Raw genomic sequence first — 26,574 nt, 5'->3', positions numbered from 1 at the left:
ATGAAATGACACAGGTGAGAATATGAGAATCCCTAATGGAAGGCAACATTTTGACCGAGACAGAGAAGGCGATGCAAACAGTAGGAAATACTCTTCAGCAGTTTTGCCAATGTAGGTCTTTTCTTACAGCTAATAATAATGCAACATTTCACTTATCTGGATCTTCATAAACAGGAGGCTTTTGTCATGACATGCACAACCTGAGAACTAAGGCAAAATACACAAAACCTATTATTAACAGTCAAGGCATCATTCAAGCTTTTACCCAAGTTTGTCAGCTTTAACCTTCTGCACTTAAATGTAGCTATTTTAAATATCTGCAGTTTCACTGAATCATTTTCTTCCAAAATGACTGAAGAGACCCAGCGTGGGCAAGTCAGAATATTGGTCTAAACTGGTACCATGAAACAGTTTTGAAAAACAGTTACATATGCTTACTTACGTGTCTGGCTAGGTTCTTCAGTTCTTTTCCCCTGAATAGTTCAGTATTATTCCAGACACTACTAATGAAGCATGACAAAAATATGAGTTTTCCAGCATATCACTTTCAGACAAAACCAAGTGAGAGGTGAGTTCTACAGGTAACTTTTAATGCAAGTCTTGAATATTTGAGAAGATTCCGATGTTTTTTCCTTCCCAGTACATGTGATTGCATTTACTTACATACACTTTTACCTTTTGCTATACATTTATATTAGTTATTGTCTGTTACCCTTTTCATTCTTAAACAATAGCACAAATGGTTTACAGTCATGACACCTCACAATAGCCTTGCCTGCTATTTATGCAAAAATCAAGAAAAATTAAGCCTAAATGGTTTTGGGTTTGTTTTTTTTTAATCTTCTGGCAACTCAGGATTCTCTCCTCATTCAATAATAGCTGTGCCTGGCAGAACACACCGAAGGTGCCAATACTTGTGACTAATCTAGATGAAGTTCAAGTTAGCTGACAGGAGATAATTGTCTTCGGTTCTTCATTCAGCTCTTATTCATCCCAGGTATCTCCATATTTATTTACTTTAACTAAAGAAAAGAAGAAAAAGTAGTCACATATGACTTCACTTAACTGCAAAAGTTTATCTTATACAGTGCCAGAAAGTATGATGAAATGTACTATCATTGCATTTGTGGAGTGGAGGGAGCGTCAGTCACAGCACAACAGACAATCTAATTAAAGCTACTTTTAAATAAATGGGGAGAAGAGTTTGTTAATCATTATTCTTTAATGAACTAATATTCAGTCAAGAGGCCTACTGTGCTAATTCCTGCTCTACAGAATTTGTAATTACTTGTGGATGAAACAGACAATTGGAGGAAACAGGCAAGGAATGTTATGATAAATAATGTGGCTACATAATCTGGTTACGTGCACAATTGGATGGATTCAGGATAGTTAAAAACACGTTCAAAGACAAACAAACAGAAATCAGTAATCCCTGCTAGGAAACTACTCGGCCTTTATTATTTGGCAACTTCCTTTAGCACAGGACTGACTCAGAGAGTAAAAAAACCAGGGTACTGATCATAACAGATTTAATCAGAAGTACGTCATGCGTAACTGAACAATGACCAGAAAGTGAAAAGATGCTCTGTTGAAAGTGAGCTGAAAAGTAGCCTGTAAGTGATGCCACCACTGACAGGGTAAAGGATGGATCTACATGATCCAGTAGCAATGCTGACACTAGTCAGACACCCCTTCCTAAATCTACTTGTAAATCAATTACTAAGCCCACTGTTTATTAATACCTATGTGCAGCAGAACGTGTAGTCCTTGTTTCAGTGAGATGTCAGCAAACTTGGCATAACGCACTGACAAATCTCTTTTAAGCTGATTGATACTGTAGTAACACAATGAGAAGCTCTCTCAAAATACAGTTTGATCTCCATTTCTATTAACCATGGTAGCTGAGCAGGCTGTGCTTATTCCCTGGAAAATGGTCCAGTCCAGATCACTATGCAGATGGACATATTTGTATGGCTACAATGAACGGAGAAGGCACCAGCAGATAGAAGACGCTTAAAACTGGTTTAAACATGGTTTGTTTTGCCTTATGTCCTTGCAACAGAGGGCAGAAACCAGTCTCCTATTTACTAGTCTGGTTCCTATGATACAGAGATAAGAGGATGAACAAAGGGGTAATGACTCAGGATGTACAAACAGGCATACAAGTAACATGTCCAAAGTGACACAAAAAGCTAAATCACATCGTAGCCCACATCATCAGTTAGAATCCCTGAACTGTAGATTTAAATGTACTTCCACTTGTAAAACATTTCTGAATTTTTTTATTCCCTCCTTACTCTTTTTTTCCCTAAAAATATACTCTTTAAAGTTTATTTACAGATCTCCTGCGCTGCTCAGTGTAGTTCTATTCTCAAAGCCCAAGCGTAACCATCAAACGGAACACAGAAACATAACAGACAGAATGCAGCATTTGAACAACATTTCATAGAGATCTTTTATAGACTTCAAATAACTAAAGCTAAAATAATGAATGCATATTCTCATTTCACAGCCACAAGATTTGCTGTGGAATATAGCAAGGTTTGCAGAATGCTGTTTTAAGATTTCTCTGTATGATTTTCAACTGACACTTCTGGGTTTTCTATTTGTGGAGAAATATCTTGAAAAAGAAACATTGTGTAAAATCAATCAAGTGTCAGCTGATAGAATTTAGAAGCAATATGAAACTGTATCTTCAATAATTTTTAATGTCTCATTTCACATAGTCATGTGGTAAGATGAAAAGGCTTTCATCCTTGAAATAACAGATTTAAATCATTACCCAATAATTGTTACAGATTTTATTTCAAGACCACGCAGATCTGTCCAAAGACATGATGTGGAGAAAGTAGTTCACAACATGAAACTGACACTCTTCAGCAACACTGTTCCAAAGCTTACTACTACTGCTTCAGAACTTTTTGCTTTAATACACTTTTCTATACTTATTACACCTCTTATGCCTAATAGCAGACCTTTAGCTATTATTACAAATCGTGTTGCAACATAATAAACAAGACTGGACACTGCGTACAGACCTAAACAGTTCCAGCTGACTAGTCCAGCAGCATGTTAAATGGTAAAACATTCCTCTTGGTAACATCATTTTCAGAGATGGCACAATAAATTTAAGCAGTTCTAGAGCAAGAATGTAAGATTTGTTTCTGTGTCTCCTTTCCAAAAAAACTGACTGAGTCAAAAAGTTGACTAAATGACATCTTATTCTTCAGGACATTACATTCCTATTTTGCTATGTAAAGTTTTGTTTTTCACTGTGAAAACAAATGTCAATATTGCTGCCAAACACCGTTTCCTTCCTTTGAGTTTTAATGTAGAAAATGAACCTCTACAAACAATGCCTCTATAGAAATCCACTAATTCCACATGAAACAATTCATAAAAATAAATACCCTCCCCTTCAAAACCATCAGCCATGTGCTCTATTTTGAGAGAACAATGCTATCTAAAACATACATCCCCTCCCACAGCTAAAACTCTTTGGTATAGCTCTGAGGTCAGAGAATTCTTTGTTGAAAGAGGTTGCTCCCTGTAGCCAACAAACCAAAAGTTCTGAGATTTCTTCAGTCTGGCACCACGCAACATGGCTACAGAAGAGGAATTATAATTTGGTACTGTAAGATCATTAGTTTTAAAAAAGACTTAATAGGAAATCTGAAACTACAGACCACATATCACATGTAACATACCTGCAGATACTGTAAAAATAAGTTGCTTAAAGGTTAAGCAGAATTAAGCCTTGGGTTTGTAACCATTTTTAACATTATTGCCAATAATCTGAATTTACTACCTATTTCTGTATATCAGTATATTACCTTCCTTAGCTGCTTTTTCCTGTGAAAATTTGCTTGGAGTTTCTGCCTTTGGTGGTAGCATTACCTCATATGTCTCTCTGTGCTTATTCCTTAATTCCTCATACGTGATGCCTTTTTTTTTACGACTTTCTTCTGGAATTGGATCAGGATCTGAAAACAAAACAAACATCAAAATACTGGAAATGGCATCACACACCAAGACTTAGCTACAACCTGTTCTCGTATGCCAGTTAATTACAGCTCAATCCTAAATGAAAAGGAGCATGACAGCTGCAATTCTAAATGCAACTGAGAATGCATGTGGTCTTTGATTAATCCGTTCCTTTTATCCTTTCCATTTTGCCAAACTGCTTTGGACGACTGGCAGTTAACTCCTTTTCTTCATTCTACCCAATGGAAATCCTAAAAAAGTTGGCGGATAAAATAGTTCTGGTCACTTTATGTAAAATTTATGATAATCATACGTTTGATATATTTATGATTTCTGAAGAGAAATCTAGGTGAAGCTCAAGGGTTTACATTCAGGCTTTAAATTCTGCTTTCAAAGAGTTAGGACTACATCCATCACGTGTTACCTGACAAACATTTTATCCTTTTATCTACATTAGTAATACAGATTCTTGGTTCTGTAATTAAGGTTCTACGAACTCTTGATATTTGCGATGAGGTGTAATTACAGTTTTCTTGACATATTTACATCTGATACTTTACTGAGTTGCATGAAAGGGCTTTTTTGTGAAATAAAACCTTTTCCATCAAGGAGTTAAAAAATCCAAACTAATTCAAGGTATGAAACTCTGCATTTTTAACAGTAACTTCCTTCTTTGTCTACCAGAGACACCTGAACTCAGAGTCGTGTGTTTCCCCTGCAATAGCTGAGGACAGAATTCATACTGGGAGAAGAGCAGCTGCACAGAACAGTACTTGAAAACCACTTTAGTTCTCTGTGAGAAAATCAGCTGTTGCCAGACAGAACACAATATGCATTCAGTTCTCAGAAGATCTGAACGTTTGTCACATTATAAAAACCAGTCCAATGTCACTGAATTACAGAGGTATACAGTTACAGCACCAGCACTAGTGAAAATGAAATAACCTCAGAAAGGCTAGAACACAAACAGCAGAGACTAATTCACCTTATTTTCAATCAAAAAGAACTTCAAGTCAGGCTGAACTTTTTGCAGGTTTAGCTTCACAACAGATTAAACCTCCTAAGTTAATTTACAATCTCTACTTGCAATTAGAGCTACAAACCAGGACCCCCCCCTGAATTTAGTTTACAGTTAGAACACAAAATAATGTATTTTAGATATTTATCTTCCATGTAACAATTCTGGGAACTTCAAGGTGCTTCATTCAAAACCACTATATTGTACCATGTATTCTTGCATGGGATGAAAATACACAGTTTAGTAAGAGAAGTATCTAAGAGAAAAGCAAGAGTCATTGTACTACAAACTGCTAAATATCAAGACAGAACACACCTTGAACAGTGTAATCGGTAATTCCTGTGGGTGAAGATTCATTCAGAGAAGCACTGAATGGAATGGGTTCATAGCTTGATAGGGCTCTATCTGTTGAACTATAATCATCTGAATAGCTAGAAGAAAGTGGGAATCCAGCTCTTGGAGAAGAAGGTTCAGTAAATGACTGAGAAGGCATATCTGAAAATTCAGATTTCCGACTGGAACGGCTGGAAAATAATATAATTAAATATTAAATACATAAATATTACAGTTAAAAATGGAACTGTAAGAGTAACAATATGTGCAGTTCAAGAAAGTACTCTTGTATTTTGGATGGTTTAGCTTCCAAAATGAATTATCATCTTAAAAAAAAGTTTGGGTTTATTTTTTTTCCTTTATATTGCAAAGATCTAAATAGTCCCTTCACCAGTACCCTTCCCTTCCTCCCAGAAACTTAACTCATTCCTGACAATCTCCAGAAAAGACAAAAGAGACAAAGTATTTTGCACTTTGCAAGACAAAAATAACAATCCCTTCCCCCAGGGAATCTTCAGACAGAAAAAATGCATCAGACACAAATAGTACAGGGTGTGTCATGTCACCAGTGGTAGCATCAACTATAGTTATTTTTATAGGCCTTTTAGGAAAAAATTGCAATTCAAAACTCTTCATCACTAGAAGCTGCTGTAATTGATCAGTACCAAACAGCAGGAGAATGAAGAGCCGTCTTGGGGAAATTAAAATACAAAGGTTTATTGAGTCGCTGAATTCAGCAGAAGCATTAATGAATTTTCTCTTAAGACAGAAATGTAAGATCATATGAAGAATATTCTGTAAAATGATGCCTGATATTCTAAAGCATTTGCTACATACTCAAAATGGCCCTGCAAACCACTACACAACATGCCTCTACCAAAGAATGCCACCACTTAGTGCCACTAGAATGTCTCCAGGGTATTTATTCATTTTTTACTTTAAATTTCTGCTTAGCTGTACTTCTAGTTTCATATCAAAAACACTTGCAATTAGTGTTTTATTCTCACACTAAACATACACAGCTAATCCATTTTATTGCCTTAATTATATTTTTAAAGTATATGCAAACACAGCTTTAAAGAATTATTTGCTCTTTTAGCTCCCTACCTATTTTTTAACTGCAAATCAGAATTACCAACGTACATTAATTGGTAGGTGTAAATTACTCTGAAAATGTAATGATTTATGTTGCTGGCTTAAAAGGGTAGCATGTATGGACAATAATGCAATTTGAATGAATTTAAATTAATCATTCAATCAAGGAAAAAAACCCCAAAATTTATCACTTAGGAAATAAAATGGGCCATTTAATAGAATGGGCCATTGAAGGTTGAAGGGACTTACTGGTGCAGCAGAAGATGGCATTTAAACAAGGTCTCACCTAGAGTCAATACAGTTAATGATCATGACAATTTCTTATTAGAAACTGGAGGGGGATGAAGGGACAAGCCCTGCTCCCATTCAGCTGAGCTTATTCAGTAAACGCATAAAGTGGTAATTCCTGAAATTTTATTTGATGCCATAAAAATGTAAACATTTCAGAATAAAGGTAAATCTTGCAGATAAAACTGTCATGAATTTATAAAATAATTAAGAATTTAATCAAATCCTTTATAAACATTTTACAATTCTTAGCACAAACACAGCAGGCCTGCTAATCACTATCCAAATACTATTCTCTCAGTTTTGAATCAAGGGTTTAAGTGAGATATTCCAAAAGTAGTTTGCAATTAAAAACCACTTGAAGTAGAAAACATTCTGGAAAAAACAGGAAATAGTTTTAGGAACCTGATGAGTTTCTCATATGTACAGCATAATGCTGTTGTTTAAATCCTTTACATCTGCAAACAGAAGTAAATTTGACCACCATGCTTCTTCCTGCACTGATATTGTTTACTGAGCTTTTTCCTTCAATAAACACTGAAATCATTTCCACCCTGTTCCTACTTCAATCAATCTAAACTATGGGAAAAACTTCCAGAATGTTACACTATTTTATTTTAGTTAACTTAGTTTACTTCTAAAGAGGCAGCTTCTGCTGTCACACTGTAAGTAAATTCCACAGGAAAACATCATCTTCATTTACAAGGAATGGCTTTTGCTAAGTAAAATGTTTCTTTTGCTACTCCTTGAAGTGGTTGGTTGTATGTAAAGAGCTCAAAATGCATGCTTCATAGTTGACCAACTGATACAGATACAGCTTCCTGAAAATGGGAGATTTGAGGTAACACGGGAAAGAGAGAAAGTGCAGTTCTGAAGGTCATTGAAAGCTGCAAACATAGCTTTGATCTGTTAGTGCATAAAATGTCCTCTTCGAGAGTAAGTTTTAAATTTAAAAGAGAATTAAATTCTTACTTATGTGAACTATGTCTCTGAGCTTGTCGTAGAACATCTCCTATTGGGGAATCCTTCAGGTTCTTAAATTTCTCGCTACATATTGGCAAGTAGGATATCTTTCCACCCATGTATCCACACATTCCAGCAACTTTTTAAAAGAAAAAAAGATGGGTTTATAAGTTGTATCACAATGTTCAACATAGTTTTAAAATAATAATTTCAAATAAATTATACAGTATCTTGAAAAAAAAACCAACAGTTTATATCTAAACCAAAACCACACACTAATCGTCCCTGCTGCTTCTGCAGACAAAGGGTACCAAAAACAAATGCAACAGCTGAATGAAGATACAGAGCAATGATTTAGATATGGCATGAGCATCAGATGATTTCAGCTAGTAGTAGATGAATCCACGGTGACAAAAAAAGGAAAATAATTGCAATCAGTTTTTGCCCAAAATCCAAAAATAACAATTAACTATCAAAGATGATAGTCAGGAGCAAACGAAGGTAGTAACTTCTGCTAATTTAATCCATCAGAAGAGTCAGACCTTGAAAAGGCTTTCACTAGTACGAAGAGAAGTCTAAAACTTAGCATTAGGCTCAGCATCTTCTGAAAAGGATTCTATGACATGGTTGCTGGAGGGCAAACAACTGAATTACCCGAACCCTCACAATCACTAGACAAATGCTTTCAATTTAGTGCATGAGCTGTTTTCATCGGCTGGACAGGACATAAGAATAAATGATCATGACAGTTCTTTCTGGGCTTATAACAGATGATTTCCACCAACTGGCTCCTTCAAGTGTTATAAAGTGGGTCAAACGGAGTATGAAGCAGCATAAAGGATTCAACGGCAATTAATAGAAGTTTTGTTGTTGACTTCGTAGGAGGACTAGACCATTCTTTCATATGCAACGAGTATTTTCTAAATAGAAAGACTAAAGACTCAATCATCTTTAAGTCAAGAAAGAGTTAATTACCAGCAACATTTATCCCCCAGAGAGTTAATTACCAGTAAAATTAATCCCCCGAGGTCCTCACCCTATGGATTACATCACCTGGGAACCTATAAAAGGGGATTTTCCCCCTACTCTGCTGTACTGGTACTGAATTTGTGATTCCTAATGTTTGTATTTTCAAAAAGAGGTTAAAAATCCTCTTCCGAGGGAAAAAAGAACAGCCACAACTACGAGTGAAGTTTAAAAATGAGAAGTGTAAGGGTTTAGCTGTTTAACAGGTCAAAAATTTGGAAGACCTCTCAAATACTATAAATATGCTCAAAGGGAAAAATTACAAGCTCCTAAAAGAAAAAACAGCACAAGAAGAATTCAAAAATAAAGCTAAGGAGCAAATGTGATTAATCTTTAGGATGAACGACAATGAGAATGTCTCCTTTTCTTGAGGCCTTCCAGTCAAGCACAGTGGAAGCATTTCTCTGAAAGATGTTGCACCCCGAGTAATTACTGGCTAAAGTATCTGGTTTCTTGTATTACAGAACCAACAGCCAGATGATCCACATTTTTTGAGTTAGCACACTAAATTAGATATTGTTGTTCTCTGCTGCTTCTGTATTCACTGTGACAAGACCTTAGAGAAGTTGACCAGAGATCAATAAAAGAGGCCAGGTCGCACTGCAAGCTGTCATGAAGTAGGACATATAGATTTTACTCTTCTTTGCCAAAGAGAGCCACGAGCTATTGGTCCTCCATCCACATTGAAGGGGATGCTGTCAATATGGTGTATCAGTAAGAACTAACTAGAAGTTCCATTAAATTATCAGAGTGCCTAGAAGACTACCGAGAAAAGTTATGAGTAAATTCCTGTAGGCAGGAGAACATCCTGGAATCTGAAAACTCCTATCTAACAAATGGAACACCTCTCAACTTGCAGACAAACGCAAGAGGGGCAAAGCATGGAAAGATGCAAGATAGAGACTAAAGAAAACCTGACTTTACTATGTTAGATATAAAAGACCTATTACTGTACTCAGGTACAGATACTGTTCAGAATAAGAATCTAACAACCACAAATGTCATACACCATTATCAAAGACAGACTACTGTAATCAACAAATGCAGAAGCAATATGCTCAGATCAGTGACACCAGAAAAGCAAGAACCGTCTTACTGTTGTTTAGCTATGAGCTAGCAGCAGTGCCTAGAATTGCATATGCTCTTTCAGAACTCGTGGAGGAAAAAAACCCAAACCAAAACACAACTGCACTTCTTCCTTTAATGAGATTTCACTGCAGGCAGAATGTGCAGTTCAATTATGAGATATAATTTGGACCTGTAAACTCTGTCCCTGGCAATAGTTTTCGAGAAGATTCTGTAGAAAGTAGGTGCATCTGACCTAAGCAATACGAGGATGAAATGAAAACTGCTTAACTCAGGCCTTATACACTTATACACTATGTCCCAGAAAAATCCCCGTATTTAAAATGCACATAAATCATATTATCTACTGAAAAACAATCAAAGCACATACTTTATGGAAAATTCTTCTAGTAGAAAATGAAAGTCCATATGCCTCCAGTATACATCAAAACCCAGAAGTATTTTGACTTATAACTTTAACATCAAGAATAGCTGGTCCAGTCCAGCTGCTCCTAATTTTTTCCCTTGATTTCAAAACTTAGTCCTATTAAATAGGAGGAACATGGCCCTTAACTAGGAATGTGTAGGCGCTATCAGGGAAACAGTAATTCTATTATTTATTAGAAATATTTGTGTTATACCATTGTTTGGCATTCAAAGAAAGCAAGCAGAATTTAACATAAACAAATGGCAGCCCTAGTCTCTCACATTCATTTATCTGCTTAAACAACACTTCCTTCACCACAAATAATGGGTTTTACTCTCTTCCCAATGAAGTAAACTGGAAGAGTAACTGGGTCTATCTGGGCAGATTGGCAAGATGGCAACTTCCTGTTTTACTGTCATGTATACATTGAAAAGGTTAATTTATTAATTTATTTATTATTAGACTTAATCCAAAATAATTCACATGAAATTGCTGTTTTCCTACAATTGTACGTACATAACATCCAGGAAAAAAAGGCACTAAAATAGCCTGAATGGGACAAACGAGATGCATGAATAAAGACTTTCAAGTTAGGAAGGGAGGGGTGGGTGTACTCTGGCAAAGTAATTTAAAGTAAGCTTGTACAGCATCTATTTAGAATTATTTTATCTTAAATTTTTACATTACACTTGTCAAACAATTTTGTGGAAAGCCTATAAACAAAACTTATCCAAAATATGCTGCACAAATTCAAAGGTGGTGAATAAGTGAAGTGCTCTGCCTCTTGACATTGAACAAGCTCTTGCAGTATGAGATGCTGTAGTTAAGAAACATAGCTAAAAAGTTGCTGGCTGATAGGATGAACTGCAGGAAGGTGAAACATTCATTGGATATATCAGATCATTCATTCCTATCTTCAGGCACAGTTGTACAGATGTAAGCATTCCTTCTGTGATGGCCAGACTCTCCATCCGGGACAAGGCAATCCTGGGTAGACATACAAACCAGGAGACAAGAGGCTGGAGAGCAGCCCCATGGGAAGAGAACTGCGGGTTTGGGTTGATGGCAAGTTGAATATGAGTCAGCAACGTGCCCTGGCAGCCCGAAGGACCAGCTGTGTCCTGGGGTGCATCAAGCACAGCATAGCCAGCTGGTCAAGAGAGGTGACTGTCCCACTCGACACCGCACTGGTGCAGCCCCACCTCGAGTAACGTGTGCAGTTTTGGGCACCCCAATGTAGGAAGGACATCAAACTATTAAAGTGTGTCCAAGGGAGGGTGACCAAGATGGTGAGACTTAGGAGGAGCAGCTGAAGTCACTTGGTTTGTTCGGCTTGGAGAATACAAGGATGAGGGGTGACCTCATCGCAGTCTACAACTTCCTCAAGGGGGGCAGTGGAGGGGGAGGTCCTGATCTCTCACTGGGGACCAGTGATAGGATGCAAGGAAACAGAATGAAGCTGCATCAAGGGAAGTTCAGGTTGGATGTGAGGAAAAGTGTCTTCGCTGAGAGGGTGGCTGGTTACTGGAACAGGCCCCCCCAGGGAAGCAGTCATGGCACCAAGCCTGTCAAGAGTTAAAGGAGCATCTGGACAACACTTTCAGTCACATGGTTTAGTTTTAGTTATTCCTACAAGGAGCAGGGAGTTAGACTCAACAATCTTTATGGGTCCCCTTCCACCTTGAGATATTCTGTGAACCTACAGAATGGAGTCACAGTGAACCAGCCAGCTAGTTTCAGAGGAATTACACCTGCGTAACACAGGCCTGAACCTAAAGCATCAATACAGGCTGAATTTATACGTAGCTTTTACTTACATGCAACTTTCACAAAAGAGCCAAATCTTGAGCTATCTTTTAGAACACCTGAAAATGAGGATCAAAGTAATAAGTTATTAAGAATTAAGCTGAAAACCATCAAATGTAGTTATGTTTGTAGGTTAGTTTGCAGTTACATTTGTAGGTAGCAGGTTACTCTTTTACAATTAATATTGAAGAAAATTCAAGAAAACCTACCATCTTAATTCCCCTAAATTATAAACACCTAAGAATTACCTCTTTAATCATAATACTCACACTATTACTACACACTAAGGAATACACTGTTTCATAATCACCAAGATACTGCATTTGTCAAATAACATAAAACAAACATGAATTTGATTTTAATTTAAAGTTTTGCTCCTTCAGTTTTAGGAACTGCAAGTCATATAGCTGAAGAGTTTGAACTTCAAGTTTGAACTACAAGTAGATTAGGCATTATATTATTAAAGTAACTTTACTCACAGCAGAAATATATTTCATCTGAGCAAATCCAAATTAACCCAAAGTATGTTTACACTTTACCTTTCCTAATTAAGAAACTAGTAGCAAGCATGCTCACTGCAGCCAAAGGAAAAGCTGTAAAGAAGAAGAAAAGTTGCTTAAAATACAATTCTCAATATTTTCAACCACATTTATCAAAATACGCAGTAAAGTAAGAGTTGCTAGGCCTTACTAAGCTCATTTGCATAAAACCATAGGCATATATATAATTAAAAAACTATAAATAAATTAGGAAACATTCTCAATTTCAGTTTTTAAGACCTATTAAAATTATGTGGTAGTGGTTTATGAGTCATCCTGTCTTAATTAGACCTCATGCTTCCTAAAACACAAGAGCCAATGCTGGATGGGATAAAGCTCTAAGGACAAGACTCCAGGCCTAGCTACAACTGCTAGAGCACCAAGGTGCAGAACCTCAAACCACAGAAACACAGTTCTTCAGGACAGAAGGCAGTTACATAAAGGCCAGTGCCTCCAAAACTTTTGTGTAACCGAAGTCTTGATTTTGTTTTAACATAGATCTTTGGAAAAAGTCTCACTGTTACAGAGATATAAATCAAATTGATTAAAATCAGGTAACATTTTATTCACCAGCAAATTAAAGAACAGGGCAGCTTTTTCTGTAGCTTATGAATCATACTATACAACTCAGGGGTAGGGTCAGGAATGCAGAGAAGACAATAAACATGAAAAAGCATTACCTCCTATCACAATCAGTTTAACAATTTGCATCCATTTTTACTGTATTGAAAGACTTTAGGTGGCAAAAAACATTTGAAGATGGCAATAAACAAAAGGAATGCTTATTTCAAACAACTAACCCACAGCAGAACACCCCAAGAACAAAAACCAACTCCCTCCTCTCTTGTCTTCCAGGAGAGAGATTATCAACAAATCATAACCAATCGCCATCTTACTACTAATGAATGTGACTCTTTTCACTTTTAAAAATATAAGGAAAATGTCTAGATTTTACCAAACAAGCTGAAGGCTTCCAGGTATTTAGAAGTGGGAGAATGCCAAAGCAATGGGGAAAGATAAAGCAGAACTTTGAGTTGTTAATTCAAAATCACAATGCCTTAGAAGTTGCCCCTGAAACTACTGACTTCCAGGAGAAATCAGAGCCCCAGTGTCCTAAATTTAGCAAATCTGCTGCTAAATTCTTCTTCTGTCCTGGTTTCTGCTAAGCCACCTATCAGCATCAGGAGTAATCTACCAGCGTGTGATAAAATAGTGGGTAACAATCGTATCAGAAGGCTTGTTCGAGCCTCTTGACCAGACACATAAAAAACAGGTATGTCTTGAACCTTTGGATTACAGAAACAACACTAAGAAGTAATGCAATCCATTCTCAGTGTTCTGTGGAAAAAAACCCCAAACCAACCCAGCCTGACATAACATCGATATTTCAAATAAATTAAGATGAGACACAAAGTATTCTGTGAAAACAGTGCAAGTTTATTATTCCTGTATACTAGCTGTATTACAGAAATCATTACCAACTGCAGAATCATCCTTGGGAATCTTGGCTTTTATTGAAAGGGGAAAACCACCCAAACGTCTGGCCATGCACAGACACAGAAATTTTCTGCAAAAATTGAGCTGAGTGACTACTTAATACATTGTTCTCTTCACAGGTCTCCACAAAAATGGAAAGCAGTGTTTCCAAGTTAAACTATTTTATTCTTGCATTCTAAAGATAACAACAACAAAATAAATGCAGAAGTAACAAAACGTATTCAGAAACATAACTAAATGAGAGACTCCATTAATTATACCTATTTTCAGACTACTGATAAACATATTGATTTAAAATATGAAGGGATCTTGTTATAAAGCATACACCTTACAAATTATGTTGCATCTTTTCCAAATTCCTGTCCTGCAAACTCGTAATAAATGTAAAACCTACCTGGAACAATGTTTACTGGGATGCAATTTTAGACGACATACAGCTTGTTAATGAACTGTGTGGCATACTGCCATGGGCCTTCCTTAATGCCTCAGATAACAACAAAAACAACAGGTGGAAGAAAAGCAAATCAAATTTACCAGCAAACTGAACTTACCTCTATACCGGGCACTCTCTTCAGCACATTCCTTGAGGAGTCTTCTTTCCTCCTCTGTCGGCACGTAAGGCTTAGGTACTTCCCTCTTTCATTAGGGAAATAAAGTAGAAAAGAATAAGCAAAAGAAAGTTTTGGGGGGATTTTTTCAATTAAAAACTTTGTCTAGGTTTCACGCCTTGTAGCATCTGTACCTCCACACAGCTTATTTGAGGAACTGATGCCTTCTGTCTATAAACGTCACACGAATAAGTATCATTAAAAAAACCCAATGCTTTTACAAATGATGTGAAAGAACATAAAATATCTTGTGCACAATCAATTTCCAACTCAATCTATTCCTTTTTCTTCAGAAAAGCCTACTTTGATCCTTGCAGCCAGCCTTCCAAATTGGTGAAATCCAACAGCTCGTTATGTCAAGAAATCCCTTTCTAAAACATTTGTCAGGGGTTTAAATACACAACGCATGTTGTCCATTTACATACATATATTTAGTGGAAGCTGGCCAGCTGTTTTGCCACCGCGTGAGAAGTTTCTACTAGAGTTGCGTGACCCTCTCCTGTCGCGACAGGCACGCTGCCAGCTGACCGGCCGGGAGAAGGGCAGAGACCAGGAGGCCGCCGCCGGCAGGGAGGACGCGTCCTGCCGGAACGGCCCCACGCAAGGCCGCTGGCACGGCCGGAAGGGCACCGTCCCCCCGACCCACTGGCCACTCACGGCGGGAGCGGGCGAGGCACCGAAAGAAACCGCCCGCTCCTCGGCCAGCGGGGCGTGCGCGCAGGCCCACGCCTGCCACCTCGCCCTCGGCTGGCGCAACCCCTGGCCCCACCGGGCTCCCACACGGCTCTCGCGCTTTCCCACAGGCAGACGCCGCCAAACGAACGACAGTACCTCGGCCGGCTCACCGACCTCCCCGCCGCCGGGCCCTTGCCTGGCCTCCATGGCGGGGCGGGGAGGGCAGCGCGAACGACCGCTGACCCGGAAGTCGACGCGGCGCTGCTGGCCGCGCGGCCTCCGTGCGCATGCGTGGGGGCGGGGCGGGGCGGCCCCCGTGAAGCGCCGTCGGGCCGCTGGGCTGCCCTGCTCGGGCTGGGCCGGGCTCGGGCCACAGTCGCTCTCCGCTGCCTTCCCCTGCGGGGAGGTCCTGCGGGCGGTCCCCAGAGTAGGCCGTGAGGGTCGCGGTGCGGGCAGAACGCCGCTGCTGGTGCACTCGGTGGTCTGGTCGAGGGCTCTGTGTTTATTTGCGTTCAGCAGCGCTGGTTCCTCGCTGGGAAAGCCGAGTGAGGGCGGTGGAAGGACCTAGAGGTAGCAGCTGAGGCTCAGAGCATTCATTTCAATCGAGAATGTTTCCTTCCTGTATTTTATCTTATTTCCTGCCTGCTTAAACAATGTCACCTTCTAATACATTTGAGAGCGGGCACTGCTTCAGAAGTGGTGAATCCCTCTAAAGGTAATCCTTACGTGGTTGGTTTTGTTTTGCAGTGTTAATATGTGCATTGGTGCTTCTTGGCTTTGTAACTGACTTGCTGGTTTTGAGAAAGTTGCAGAAAGCTTTTATTTGTCCATATCTAGTTTGAAAAATAGGTATGTTACCAATGGGTATGTGACCTGGTTGCTGGTCATGATGTATGGCCAGAACTGACTAAAGAGAAAGGGTGCCTGCTAGCTGAAAAAGAGTTTATTTGAATTGGGACCAAGCAAGACCTGGTGGGCAACTGTCTGAACTTTGAAAGTGGTAAAGGTTTGGTGGTTAGAACTGTATTGAAGTGGGAGACTAGTAGGAGTCTTTGTGCTTGCCTCTAGGTAATGCGCCTGAAACGGCAGCATAAGTGAATGCTTGCAGTTCATCAGAAATCAGGAAAAGCTGAGGAAAAAATAAAAAGATGTTTCTGATAGTGTGATGTATGCTGAGGTATTTTTCTGTAAACATTCAGTACTGTGGCTTGCATTCACCATATCCTGATCTGCTTCTACTTGCCTGGAATGCACCACTCCCTTTAAACCTTTCCTGGAGTAAGCCATTGTCTCTTCACCCTGGAATTCAAGTGAGGAGGCTTAAATTGCTACTGGCTGTACAAAAAAAGCCCATGCCTGAAGATAGAAGAGGGAAGGTTTTAGAGATTGAAGATGTCTGAAATTAGTAGGGAATGTGGATGTGAAATGTCTGAAATTAGTAGGGAATGCAGCTGTAGAATGAACACTGTGAGCATATGGAGGATCTAGGACAAATGGGCTAAGAAGTCTGTGTGAAGTAATAGGTTTGGCTGCCTGTACCAAGAAGGCTGTAGAGGAGATGGGTTTCTGAATATTGGATTCTTGAAATAAGCTGGGAGGGTAGAAATAGAAACTGTATTGTGGGATTCTTAATTTGTAGTTCTCATCATATAATAAATACATACCTAATTTCCAAGAGATTGTAAGTAATTTGTGTTATCAGGGAACCTTAATCTCTGCCTATCACCTGGGCCCACCCTAACAAACCACACTCCAACACATGAACGTCAGTTATGCACATTATTAATTGGAAGACAAAAGATTTTGGCCTCATCAGCTGCAACAGTTTTATATATGGGACTATGGCACACTTGCTAAGGCAATTTATTTCATGCTTCTTCCCGCTTAGCTTTCAGTACATTCTGGGCAAAGAGTACAATGGGTTTTTAAGGTTACATTTTTGTAGGGTTGGGATATGTTTATGAACTGCACTTTCTCTAAACGTAGAGCTTCAATGGGGAAGAAATGGCTGTCTCCTTCACGAAAGAAAATGACTGAGCCTCTGTGTTGCCTCTCCATTGTAAAATGAAGTCATTTTTCTCACTTCACTATCCCCATGTCCCTTAGACTTCCAATGGAAAAAAAAAAAATTAATGTGGCAAACCAGTGAGTTTATCATCCTTTCAAAAATCTTACCTACTACAGTCTGCTTGTGATTCTTAAAAGTTTCACCTTTATAAATACATCCATTTGTTGGCTTAGAACTGCAGTTGTACGGCCATATTCAGCATAGGCCATAGAGCATATCCACAGCTTTGGCACTTCATTCCCTGTCCTTAAGTCTTTTTTTTTAATTTCATCCATAGAAATCTTAACAAGGACACTGCTCTCTCACTTCCTTTATACTCATGCCATCTTTGATGCAACTACTGAGAGCTTCAGTTTAAAATCTGTGATGATATTACCGAGTCCTTCTGATGCATTGCATAAAATCTTGTCCTTGGGCAAGGCTAGCTTTTTAATCCCTTTCTATAATCTCACGAGTACTATTTTTCCTACCTTTGACAGGTGCTGTTATCCAATATGGTATTTTTGTTTTAAAAAACTATGCAGAAAATAGTCCTTTGGAGATAACAAGGTAACATTTCTCAGGGAGTTTTGAGCTGTTTGTTTTAGTGACATGCACGATGATGGTGTGATGTTCCAGCACCTGTTTTCTAATTGCTGTTTTGTGTGTGGTTTTAAACATGCACAGTCTACAAAACTCATAGATTATTTGTAAAGAGGAATGGCATGAAGTTAGGTATTCTTGCACTGCTTCAGGAGTAAAAAATTTTAGATGTATTACAGCTAGATCTAAACTTTTTCTCTTTTATGACTTAGTATCATCCAAGAGTGATGAACATATTTGAAATTCAAAGTACTGTAATACTGCAACTTGATAGTTAAACTTTAGAAATTTGAAGTGATTTATTTTGAAGATGCCTCAAAGAAAGAAAAACTTTAGAACAATAAGATTCTCTTCAAGTGATCTGATTACTTACGTAACAAGAAGTTGGACGATGTGAAGGATGGTTTGTCATTGCAGTACTTCGCAAAACAAAGTCAGTGGTTAATATTGAGAACTCTTGAAGTTGGAGCTGAAGAATTAATAGGGTGAGTTATGTGTAGACTGTAAAGCTTATCTTATCTTTTGTGGTAAATTCTTTTCCATCTCCTTGTTCAACAGTTAGTGGCAGGCTTTATACAGATTCACTGCAGAACAAAGAGGTGGTTTAACAAGTTTAGTTTTACAATATTGTATAAGACGTAACTGAAATAAGTAGACATGTGAAAGAGTTGGGAGTATATGCTGATCTGGTAAGGAAAGTTGCAAAAACAAGTACTGGAAGTTTATGTGCTCAAGTACATAGCTGGAATGGTGATATTTTTTTCTTGTTGTTGCTGGTTTTTGCATGGTGCTCTGGACAATCGAGTAAAACACAACAGCTGAAAGCTGCTGATTCTTCAGTGGCTGCCAAGAGTTAACAGGACTGTATTTGGAAAAATCACTCTCTCCCTAATGAGGAAATAACAGTGCCTCATACCAAAAAAAGAGCATTGTTGTAACTACTACAACTGGTGGCGAACAAAGAATCAGTTATTTGCCTGAAGCATTATGGCACATCAGCAAGAACCAAGAGTGGGTGTCTGTGGAGCTGATACTCAAAGCCTCAATTAGTAAGGACTTTACCCACATTGATAATAATTGCTATTAATAACTGGTACTGTAATGAACTTGGAAAAGTACTTTACATATTAACTAATCCTTAGGGCTATTTTGTAAAGCAGGCAGGTAACAGTCAGGAGAATTTGGATTCTGAAAGTGGTGTGATTATGCATCCTGTGAAGCTCAGGTGCTCAGAGTTAAATACCAGTGGTCTGATTTTCATCAGTAGTGAGGTTCAGCTGCTCTTGTTTCAGTTACATGGATGGTATATGCATTTATTGGGAAGATCAGGCTGAGCTCCTACCTTGGGATAACTTCAAAATCAGAAGCAACTTGTGACATACTTTGCTTCAACCAGTTGTCAGAAATTATGCACACCACCAGTAGCAATAAATCCTGTTTTTCTTGTTAGATGTTCTGTTACTCAATGTTTAGGCTGGTGCAGTTGTTAAAATAGAGTAAAAAATACTTTATTCAGTAAATTCTTAAATCTACAGCAAGGAGTTAACCCAGAAGATTATTCTCAGCTACCAGTGTATCATTATTTTTTCCTGTCCGGCCTGTTTATTCCTACTGATTTCTGCAAGCTGATGTATATAATCTGTCTTAAGGGTGTGCTGCGTGTGGACGTGAGTAGTTGAGCACGAAGAGACCTTTTACTCCAAATGAACCGGAATCATACAAAGCACGTAATAGAACTTGGAGCTTCTCATAACACGGATTGGCAACTGTTGTGCTGGCACATTTGTTGTTTGTAAAAAGCATACTTTTTATGCAGTTCTGTTTTTGTTGGATGTGCTGATTATAGTACAGTACTTGCAAGATAGGTTTGTATTTGACAGTGGAAAAATGGTGACTTCAAGATTCTTTCTAATACCGTTTTGCGGATCTGGTGTTACTTTATCATGCTTGACATGTATTCTCTCTTCTGCCCCCCTTACCCCCCCCCCCCCTTTTTTTTTTCTCTCCTTTTCAAGCCTGGAAGTTTTGAGGTCCTTCAACAGACAAAACAGTTACTTTTTAACCACTTAAAATGTTATTGTTGGCACTGTTTCTGTTTTTATTACCACCGGCGCCCCAATCCTTGTATTGCTTAGAGATACATTGTTACGTCCGGCCACCAGCCCTGCTGCGGCGGTGAAACCCTGCCGCTCCCGGGCCAGGTGAGATGGCCGAGGGTGTCGTGCATCACCTCACGGCCGTGCCTTACCGCCTGTGTCACTGGCATTGCGCTAGGCCGTGCCGATCGGTGCCTGTGGGCAGGACGTGAAATCACAGCTAGGTCTCCGCATCGAAGGCGGCCGGTGTTCTCTGTGCTGCGGGGGGGCTGCCCCGCGGCCCCCGCCCTACCCCGCAGCCCTCAGAGCCGGGCCGCTCCTGCGGGGGGAGCCCAGCGGTTCGCGTTGGTAGAACAAGGCGGGTAGTTTCTGGCCAACAGGCGGTACCCGCGCACTCGCGCAGCTGGCCGAGACACAACTATTTGCCCTTATTCACTGGGGGGAAGGGCGGGTTTTCCGCCCGTTCCCGACGGGCGGCCGGGAGGCGGAGGCGGAGTGCCCGCACAAGTGGGGGCACGGCGCAGCGTCCCCGATAGGGCCCCGCCGCTTCCTTGGCGAGGAGACTGCCTTGGCGTTCCCCAGCCGCGCAGCTGCGTGGCCCGGAGGCCGTTTGATCCCGGCTGCCTGGCGATACCGGCCGTCTTAACTGTTCTTAGCGACGGTGATCGGTCCTGCTCTCACCGGTGGCGCGGGGGCTTCCTTGGGCGGCGGAAGGCTGTACCTGCACCGCAGGCGCCTCAGGCCGCCCTCCCGCCAGGGGAGCCGCTGGGGCCGGGGCGCTTCCCCGCCGCGGACAGGCTGCCTAGGCGGGAGTCGTCCGCGGTCCCTCGCCCGGCGGGGAGGCTCGGGAGCGGGGAGGGGGACAGACGGCGCCCCGAGGCTCTCCCGTGGACGGGCTGGCCGGGACGCGGAACTGGCTGCCGCCTTGGCCTATCGCAGCCGCAGGAAGCTGACGGGCGCCGCCAATGGGCGGCTCAGCTTCCCCCTCTCTGCCTTGCGATTGGCCGAAGCGCCAAGCGGGGGCGTGTCCGGGAGGGCGGGCTAGATGCCCGGGAGCCAACGGGGAAGGTCTGGGGGGGTGGTCCCGCGTGAGTGCTGCGCGCCCGTCCCAGTGAGCGTCGGTTCCTGGTGGAGCGGCGCGTGCCAATGGGCAGGCGGGGGGGGCGGGAGGGACGAGCCGGACCGTCGAGTTACCGGAGGAGAGAGGCGGCGGCGGCGGGATAAAGCCGGCGGGGGATGCTGACGGCGCGAGTCGGTCACCGGCTGCTACCAGAGTCGCTCTGAAGGCCACCGTAGCCGCGCCGAGGCGGCGGCGCCCCGGGCTGCGGTGGGAGGCAGCGCTTCTACCGGCGGGATAGGTGAGGCGGCGGCGGGGCTGGGACCCGGTCGTGGCTGGGGGGGGGAGGAGGGGGCCGCCTGCTCCGACGGAAACGGGGCTCACGGGCGGGGGGTGGTGGTGGGATGTTGCGTCGCGCGCGGCCCCCGCCGCTGGCCCGGTCCCCGGCCCGCGCCGCTTTGTTTACGGCGGGGAGGTGAGGCGAGGGCAGCGTGGGGCCGGGCGGCGCGGAGAGGTCGGGGTCGGCAATACTGGCGTGCGCTTGGCGCCTCCCGGCCGCCTCCCCACCGGGCTGGGGCTCTGGCCCTCCTACTCCGGGGCGACGGCACCTCCCCCGGCCCCCTCCGCGCCCCGCGCCCAGTCCCCTCCTGCCCTCCCTCTTCCGCCCCTAACTCCGGCCCGGCCCCGCCCGCGCGGCGCGGCGCGTGTCCGGCCTTCCCCTCCGGCGCGGCCGGCGGCCCCGGGAGCCCCCGGGGTGGGCGCGGCTCTCGCACGGCCCCCGCGGGCCGAGCGGAAAGCAGCCGCCGCCGGGCTCCTCCCGCCCCACGCCCGCACCCGTCCGACTGAGGCCGGGCGGCCGCCGGCCTGTGGCGCTCGGCGGCCACCACCGCCGCGGGGGATGGCGGGGCTGGGCGTGCTCCGGGCCGCCCGGGAATGGCGGGACGGAGCGGGGAGGGTGGCACGGAGCCGGGCTTTGTTCCCGGCCCCGCCCCGCCGCCGCCGCCGGGGGGGGGGTGCCCGGGGGCTGCGCGGGAGCGGCGGAGCCCCGGCGGAGCAACGGGCGTCCGGGCCGCGGGCGGGAGGGGCGGGCAGCGGCGGTGCCGTTGCCTCCCGCCCCCCGCCCGCCGGCCGCGCTCGCCCGCCCGGCGTGAAACTTAGTTTATAACGCGGAGCGTCAGCCGTGGCTGCCGTGTGGCGCCTCGCTGAAGGAGGCGCTTTAAGGTGCTGCCGGGACCAGGCTTGGTCCGAACAGCACCTTAAAGATTGTGTTTTGTAGTCTCACATAAACGTTAGCGATGTGCCTGCAAGTATTGCAGGGGCTCGATTACTTCCCTTCTTCCCCCTGCTTTCTTTCACATATGTTCACTTCCAGTATTCTGGTTATGTGATGATTTTTGACTGTAACTACACTCGGCTGCTTAGTGAACAACTCAGTCTGTCTTAACCAGAAATCACTGGTCCGGCAATCAGGATAGCTCCCGGTAAAGCGTTCCTAAGGAATCAGATGGAAAACATCAAACAACACCAAACAAACCCAAAGTGTTTTGGTGGTCGCTCATACGGAATGAGTTGCAAACACAGTTTGCCATTAGAGTTTTAAGGAATAGTGGGACAGTCTGGAGATGAGGTAGCAAGAGTGTAATGTGGACTTCCCTCAGAATTACAAATCTGAAATGTGCCTTAGGAAAGAGATATACTAAAGCAGAAAGCCAGTTCTTTACTCTTACATACGCTGCACGTTTCCCAAGCTCAGACTTCACGTAATGAGGTACGACTTAGATGGTAAGCCACCTTCATGTAGATGCAGACTAGAAAGAGTATGGTATTTGTAAGTTACTGAGGTAGTAGGCGAAGAGTCGCTCATGTGGGCAGGAACGAGCAATATGAAGCATGCAGAGTACTGTGATAAAGAAGGTGATTTGCTTATTGTGGGTTGAGCAAAGAGTGAAATTAACTGTAGTTACTTAAGAAGTATTTCCTCAATGTTTGCCTCCTCGGTAGGCTGTTTCAGTTGCTCTGCTTCTGTGTTGTTACTGTCATGCTGAGGATGCCTGCCGAATACTTCAGAATCTGTGGAAGATTGTTGAGCAAGCACTGGGAAACCACACACCGATTTATATCTGGTGCCATTATCGCAGGAAGGAAACAAACCCCTCGGTAAAAATTGTGTTGCAGGTTTAGTCAGTCAAGTATTTAAAGATGCGACATTCTCTCTTGTCAAAAGCTTCCTTTATCTGTGGTTTGTACAGGACCATAGTGGTACTTGATGGCAGTTGTTGTCAGTAGATGACTGACTTCCCTGGGCGAATTGCTGCTGTGAATGGCTCCTTATTTATATTCCAAAATGGATTTGGTTAAAGCCTGTGCTGACTTCTCTTTGGAAGTGGTTTCCTTGGAGCAGAGCAGTGGTATGTTGCTTTGGGATGTAAAAAACTGTTGCTGAACTTCATTTCAAAAGAAAAGTTGTTTAATTCTTCTGTGGGGTTAGTTAAGGTAAAGTAAGGTTGAAATACCCCACTAATTCTATTTCTGTTTGGCTGGCCTAGGTGAGCCAAAGCATGGTGATAGCTGGCTCTCATGTAAGAGCATAGTACCTTTGAGGAGGGAAGTTGGAGGTTTGTAGGGCTGTAAGGCAAAAAGTAGAACTTTTCAATTTTCCATCTCCAGTGTTGTCCTGCTAGGCCTCAACAGCTGAAGAGTGGTCTTCGCTTTTTTTTACTCCCACTGTGAGTGTCCTTTTAATTTTGCAGGCTAAAATTAATTGGTATGCTGAAAACGTTTGCTGGTACAATTGGGAACATGCTGTCTGTATTTACTTTTTACAGTATTTAAGATTATAATTACACCCCCTACCCCCCCAGTGGTTATGTGGTCTGGTGATGCCCACTTCATTATCGCACAAAGGACTAAATGGCTTTTTTTTTTTTTCCTGAGTTCCTTAAGAGACTTGTAGGCAAACTTTACACTTCAGTGGACTTGCATAATATGGAACATAGATATATAATATGCTCCTTCTGGCTTAGAGGGCCATGAGCTTTTAGCAATTTTCGTGTATCTTTAAGCCTTAGCTTAACAGAAACCATAGGTATCACATGCAAATAATAATGTGAAAGGAAGGTGGTATTTGCACGCATGGGTTATGTGAGTTACTGTGAAAAAAAATGAGGATAATAGTTCAGGGTTTGTGACCCCATAACTGTAGTTACTGGTGTGTCTTACCTTACCAGTAGGAAATGCAGTGTAGCTTATACATCAGCGGGAGGGCGGCTGGCCTAGTGCACAGCCTAGCTGTGGTTTACCGCTTTGTACTGCTTCTGCATGCTTGAACAGCTTTGAACTTTTATGACTTTTGCATCTGTAATAATCCTCCCAGGAATGACTATAGACTGGAGAAGAAGTGTTGCAGTGTTAGAAGGTTTTAGGATTCAGCATTATTCTTGTCCGGTCTCGCTCCAAATCCCAGTGAACTCCAGTAATAGATGTTAGGCACACTGACTCAGCTGGGGTTGCTTCTGCCTTTTTTTAATTGATTAAACCAGCAGTTGTTCTTTCTAGCATTTAGCTCACATATCCTCAGTGTTTGACAGTTAGTTCTCTGAGTATCTGTGTACTGCAATATAGCTTTGCCTCTTCCAAGACTTTTGTTGTCCTTTTTTCCCTCCCCTCCCTCAAATCTTTTATAATCCCTAATTCCCTCTGACATGAGCGCCTCCCAGGAAGAATGACAGAATACATTCTTGGATAGCAGGTGTCCAATACTGGCATTGGAAGGTATCAGAAAGGAATATGTTCCCTCAAGCTACTTGAACAACAGTGTCTGTTCTTGACATGGCTTCAGTTTTGAGGAACTTTTGTGTTTATCCCCAGTTTTTCCTAGTGATTTATGTTTGCATGCAAAAATGGAAGGAGAACATATTTTTTTAAAAAATGAGCTTCTAAAATTGAGTTTGAGGTTCTCTGAAATGTCTAAATATTTGTTCTGATACAATGGGCTAGTGCCCAGAAGCTGTTACGGTAAGTTTTGGGATTTTAATGATTTGTTCTTTATGTGGGGTGTTCTTGCCCTTGTCAATGTGAGCAACATGAATTGTTCTTTGCAGTCAGTGATGATAGGCAGGGATGATCTGCATGGAGCTAGCACAGATCTCCACACAGAAGTACCTTTCTTACACTTGACAGACCACCTGCCAAAGCAGTGCTGCTGGAACAGTGGAAGTGAACTGTGCTTTTTCAGAGCTGGGGCTGGGTTAGTCTAAAATAGCTGGCTTTTCAGCAGAATCTGTAGCAGGAGACTTGGGACTATTGACATGCACACTTCAGTGGTACTGCTGGTTACTTTGGAGTTAGTGTGGTGACCTATTTTCTTCTTTCTCCCTGTTTTCCAGAAAATGGGAGGAGACTCCTGCTTGGATGTTTTTATCTCCTCTTTTCTTCTTTGATTTTTAAATGAAGTTGCATGAGATTATGATAATAATATAACAAGTTTTGTGTGTTTTGCCATCTAACTATTGGAAGACTGCTTTGGAATAAAGTACCTGTGAATATTTGTAATTTTTGGCTTGCAGTTTATGTCAGTGGCAGTTGCCAACATTATTTTCAGCTTAAACACCAGTTCTTCCTTTGTAAGTTTATTTCACTTACCTTCAGTGTATTTCTAGAGACTAATAATATAATTTTGCTAAACTAGACTTTCTCTTGTTGAGATGTTTTCTGTTCACCTGATCATCCTAAAGTCCCATCATTGCCTTCTTTCATGTATGAAGTAGTCTTTGTAGCATGCATTGGCCAGACTTGTATGAAGTATTCCAGAGAAGGTTCTGCTGGGACATCATGGAGGTCCTCTAATGCTCTGATGGAAATAACTTGCTGGTAAAACTTAGGATCCTGTTTTCTTTCCTCAGTCCTCTCAAGGTTTCTCTGCTTTGTCTTCATAAGCTGCAACTTGTAACAAAAATATTACTACTCAGGTATGTCATGTTAAATGGGAGGGGAAGCTATAGGTTAAATACAGCATTGAGAAGTATCACTGTTGCCAACAGTCCTTGGCCTGCCATAGTTTGGGCCATGGTGGGAGTGATGTTAGTCATGCTTGTGCAGAAAGTATTCAGGGAGATCAAAGATGCCCATAGCAATGTGTGAATGAGCAAGGGAGAAGAAGGAAAGAAAAATCTGGTACCTTTTTTAGAGGCAAGAATGCTGAAAAGATCCTTGTGAGAGTATGGGTAAGACCTGCTTGTTTAGCCTTTCACAGAAGACTTAACTGCTGTTCACCTTTCACTACTTGTTTTTTGTAGTAGTTTCAAAGACAACAATTGCGTGGGTTTTGCCAGCCCTGTGCAGTTAAGTTTGTTTATTTGTAATAACTGAATATAATGTTTGATATGTTTATAAAATAAGAGCTGGAGAGAGCGCTGAAAACAACAAATAGGGATAGTTTGTTGTAC

At 42.0% G+C, this 26,574-nt stretch overlaps 2 protein-coding genes across 3 annotated transcripts in view; one reads left to right on the top strand and one right to left on the bottom strand.

Annotated features, from left to right (window-relative positions):
• Nucleotides 1–569: 569 nt before the first annotated feature.
• On the bottom strand, nt 570–15,636 carry OCIAD1 (OCIA domain containing 1). The gene is made up of 8 exons (XM_055796393.1): nt 15,484–15,636; nt 14,596–14,680; nt 12,548–12,601; nt 12,020–12,067; nt 7,694–7,823; nt 5,321–5,529; nt 3,837–3,986; nt 570–1,022 (listed from the first exon to the last, which is right to left on the bottom strand). Exons 1-8 carry the CDS (start codon nt 15,532–15,534, stop codon nt 985–987), a joined length of 765 nt encoding a protein of 254 aa, XP_055652368.1. The 5' UTR covers nt 15,535–15,636; the 3' UTR covers nt 570–984.
• A 109-nt stretch (nt 15,637–15,745) lies between these two features.
• Nucleotides 15,746–26,574, top strand: part of FRYL (FRY like transcription coactivator) — a 185,766-nt gene continuing 174,937 nt past the window's right edge. The window contains exon 1 of one of the 2 annotated variants that reach the window (XM_055796392.1): nt 15,746–16,042. The gene's annotated coding sequence lies outside the window, so the exon portion shown is untranslated. Of the gene's footprint in view, nt 16,043–21,250; nt 21,432–26,574 lie in introns of those variants that run through there. The other variant, XM_055796391.1, reaches the window with a different exon arrangement.

This window comes from Falco peregrinus, chromosome 2, assembly GCF_023634155.1.
Source record: "Falco peregrinus isolate bFalPer1 chromosome 2, bFalPer1.pri, whole genome shotgun sequence".
NCBI classification, from domain to species: Eukaryota; Metazoa; Chordata; class Aves; order Falconiformes; family Falconidae; genus Falco; species Falco peregrinus.
The sequence above is the reverse complement of the archived record's forward strand: the minus strand, read 5'-3'. Positions and strand labels throughout refer to the sequence as shown.

Bases quoted from the DNA above. Each gene is read 5' to 3' on its own strand.
- OCIAD1 (XM_055796393.1), bottom strand. From the start codon at position 15,534: ATGGAGGCCAGGCAAGGGCCCGGCGGCGGGGAGGTCGGTGAGCCGGCC. The intron at 12,602-14,595 runs GTAAGTTCAGTT...TCTTCTTTACAG, and splicing joins AGAGAGTGCCCGGTATAGAG to CTTTTCCTTTGGCTGCAGTG. The intron at 3,987-5,320 runs GTGTGTTCTGTC...TTTTGTTTTCAG, and splicing joins TACCGATTACACTGTTCAAG to ATCCTGATCCAATTCCAGAA.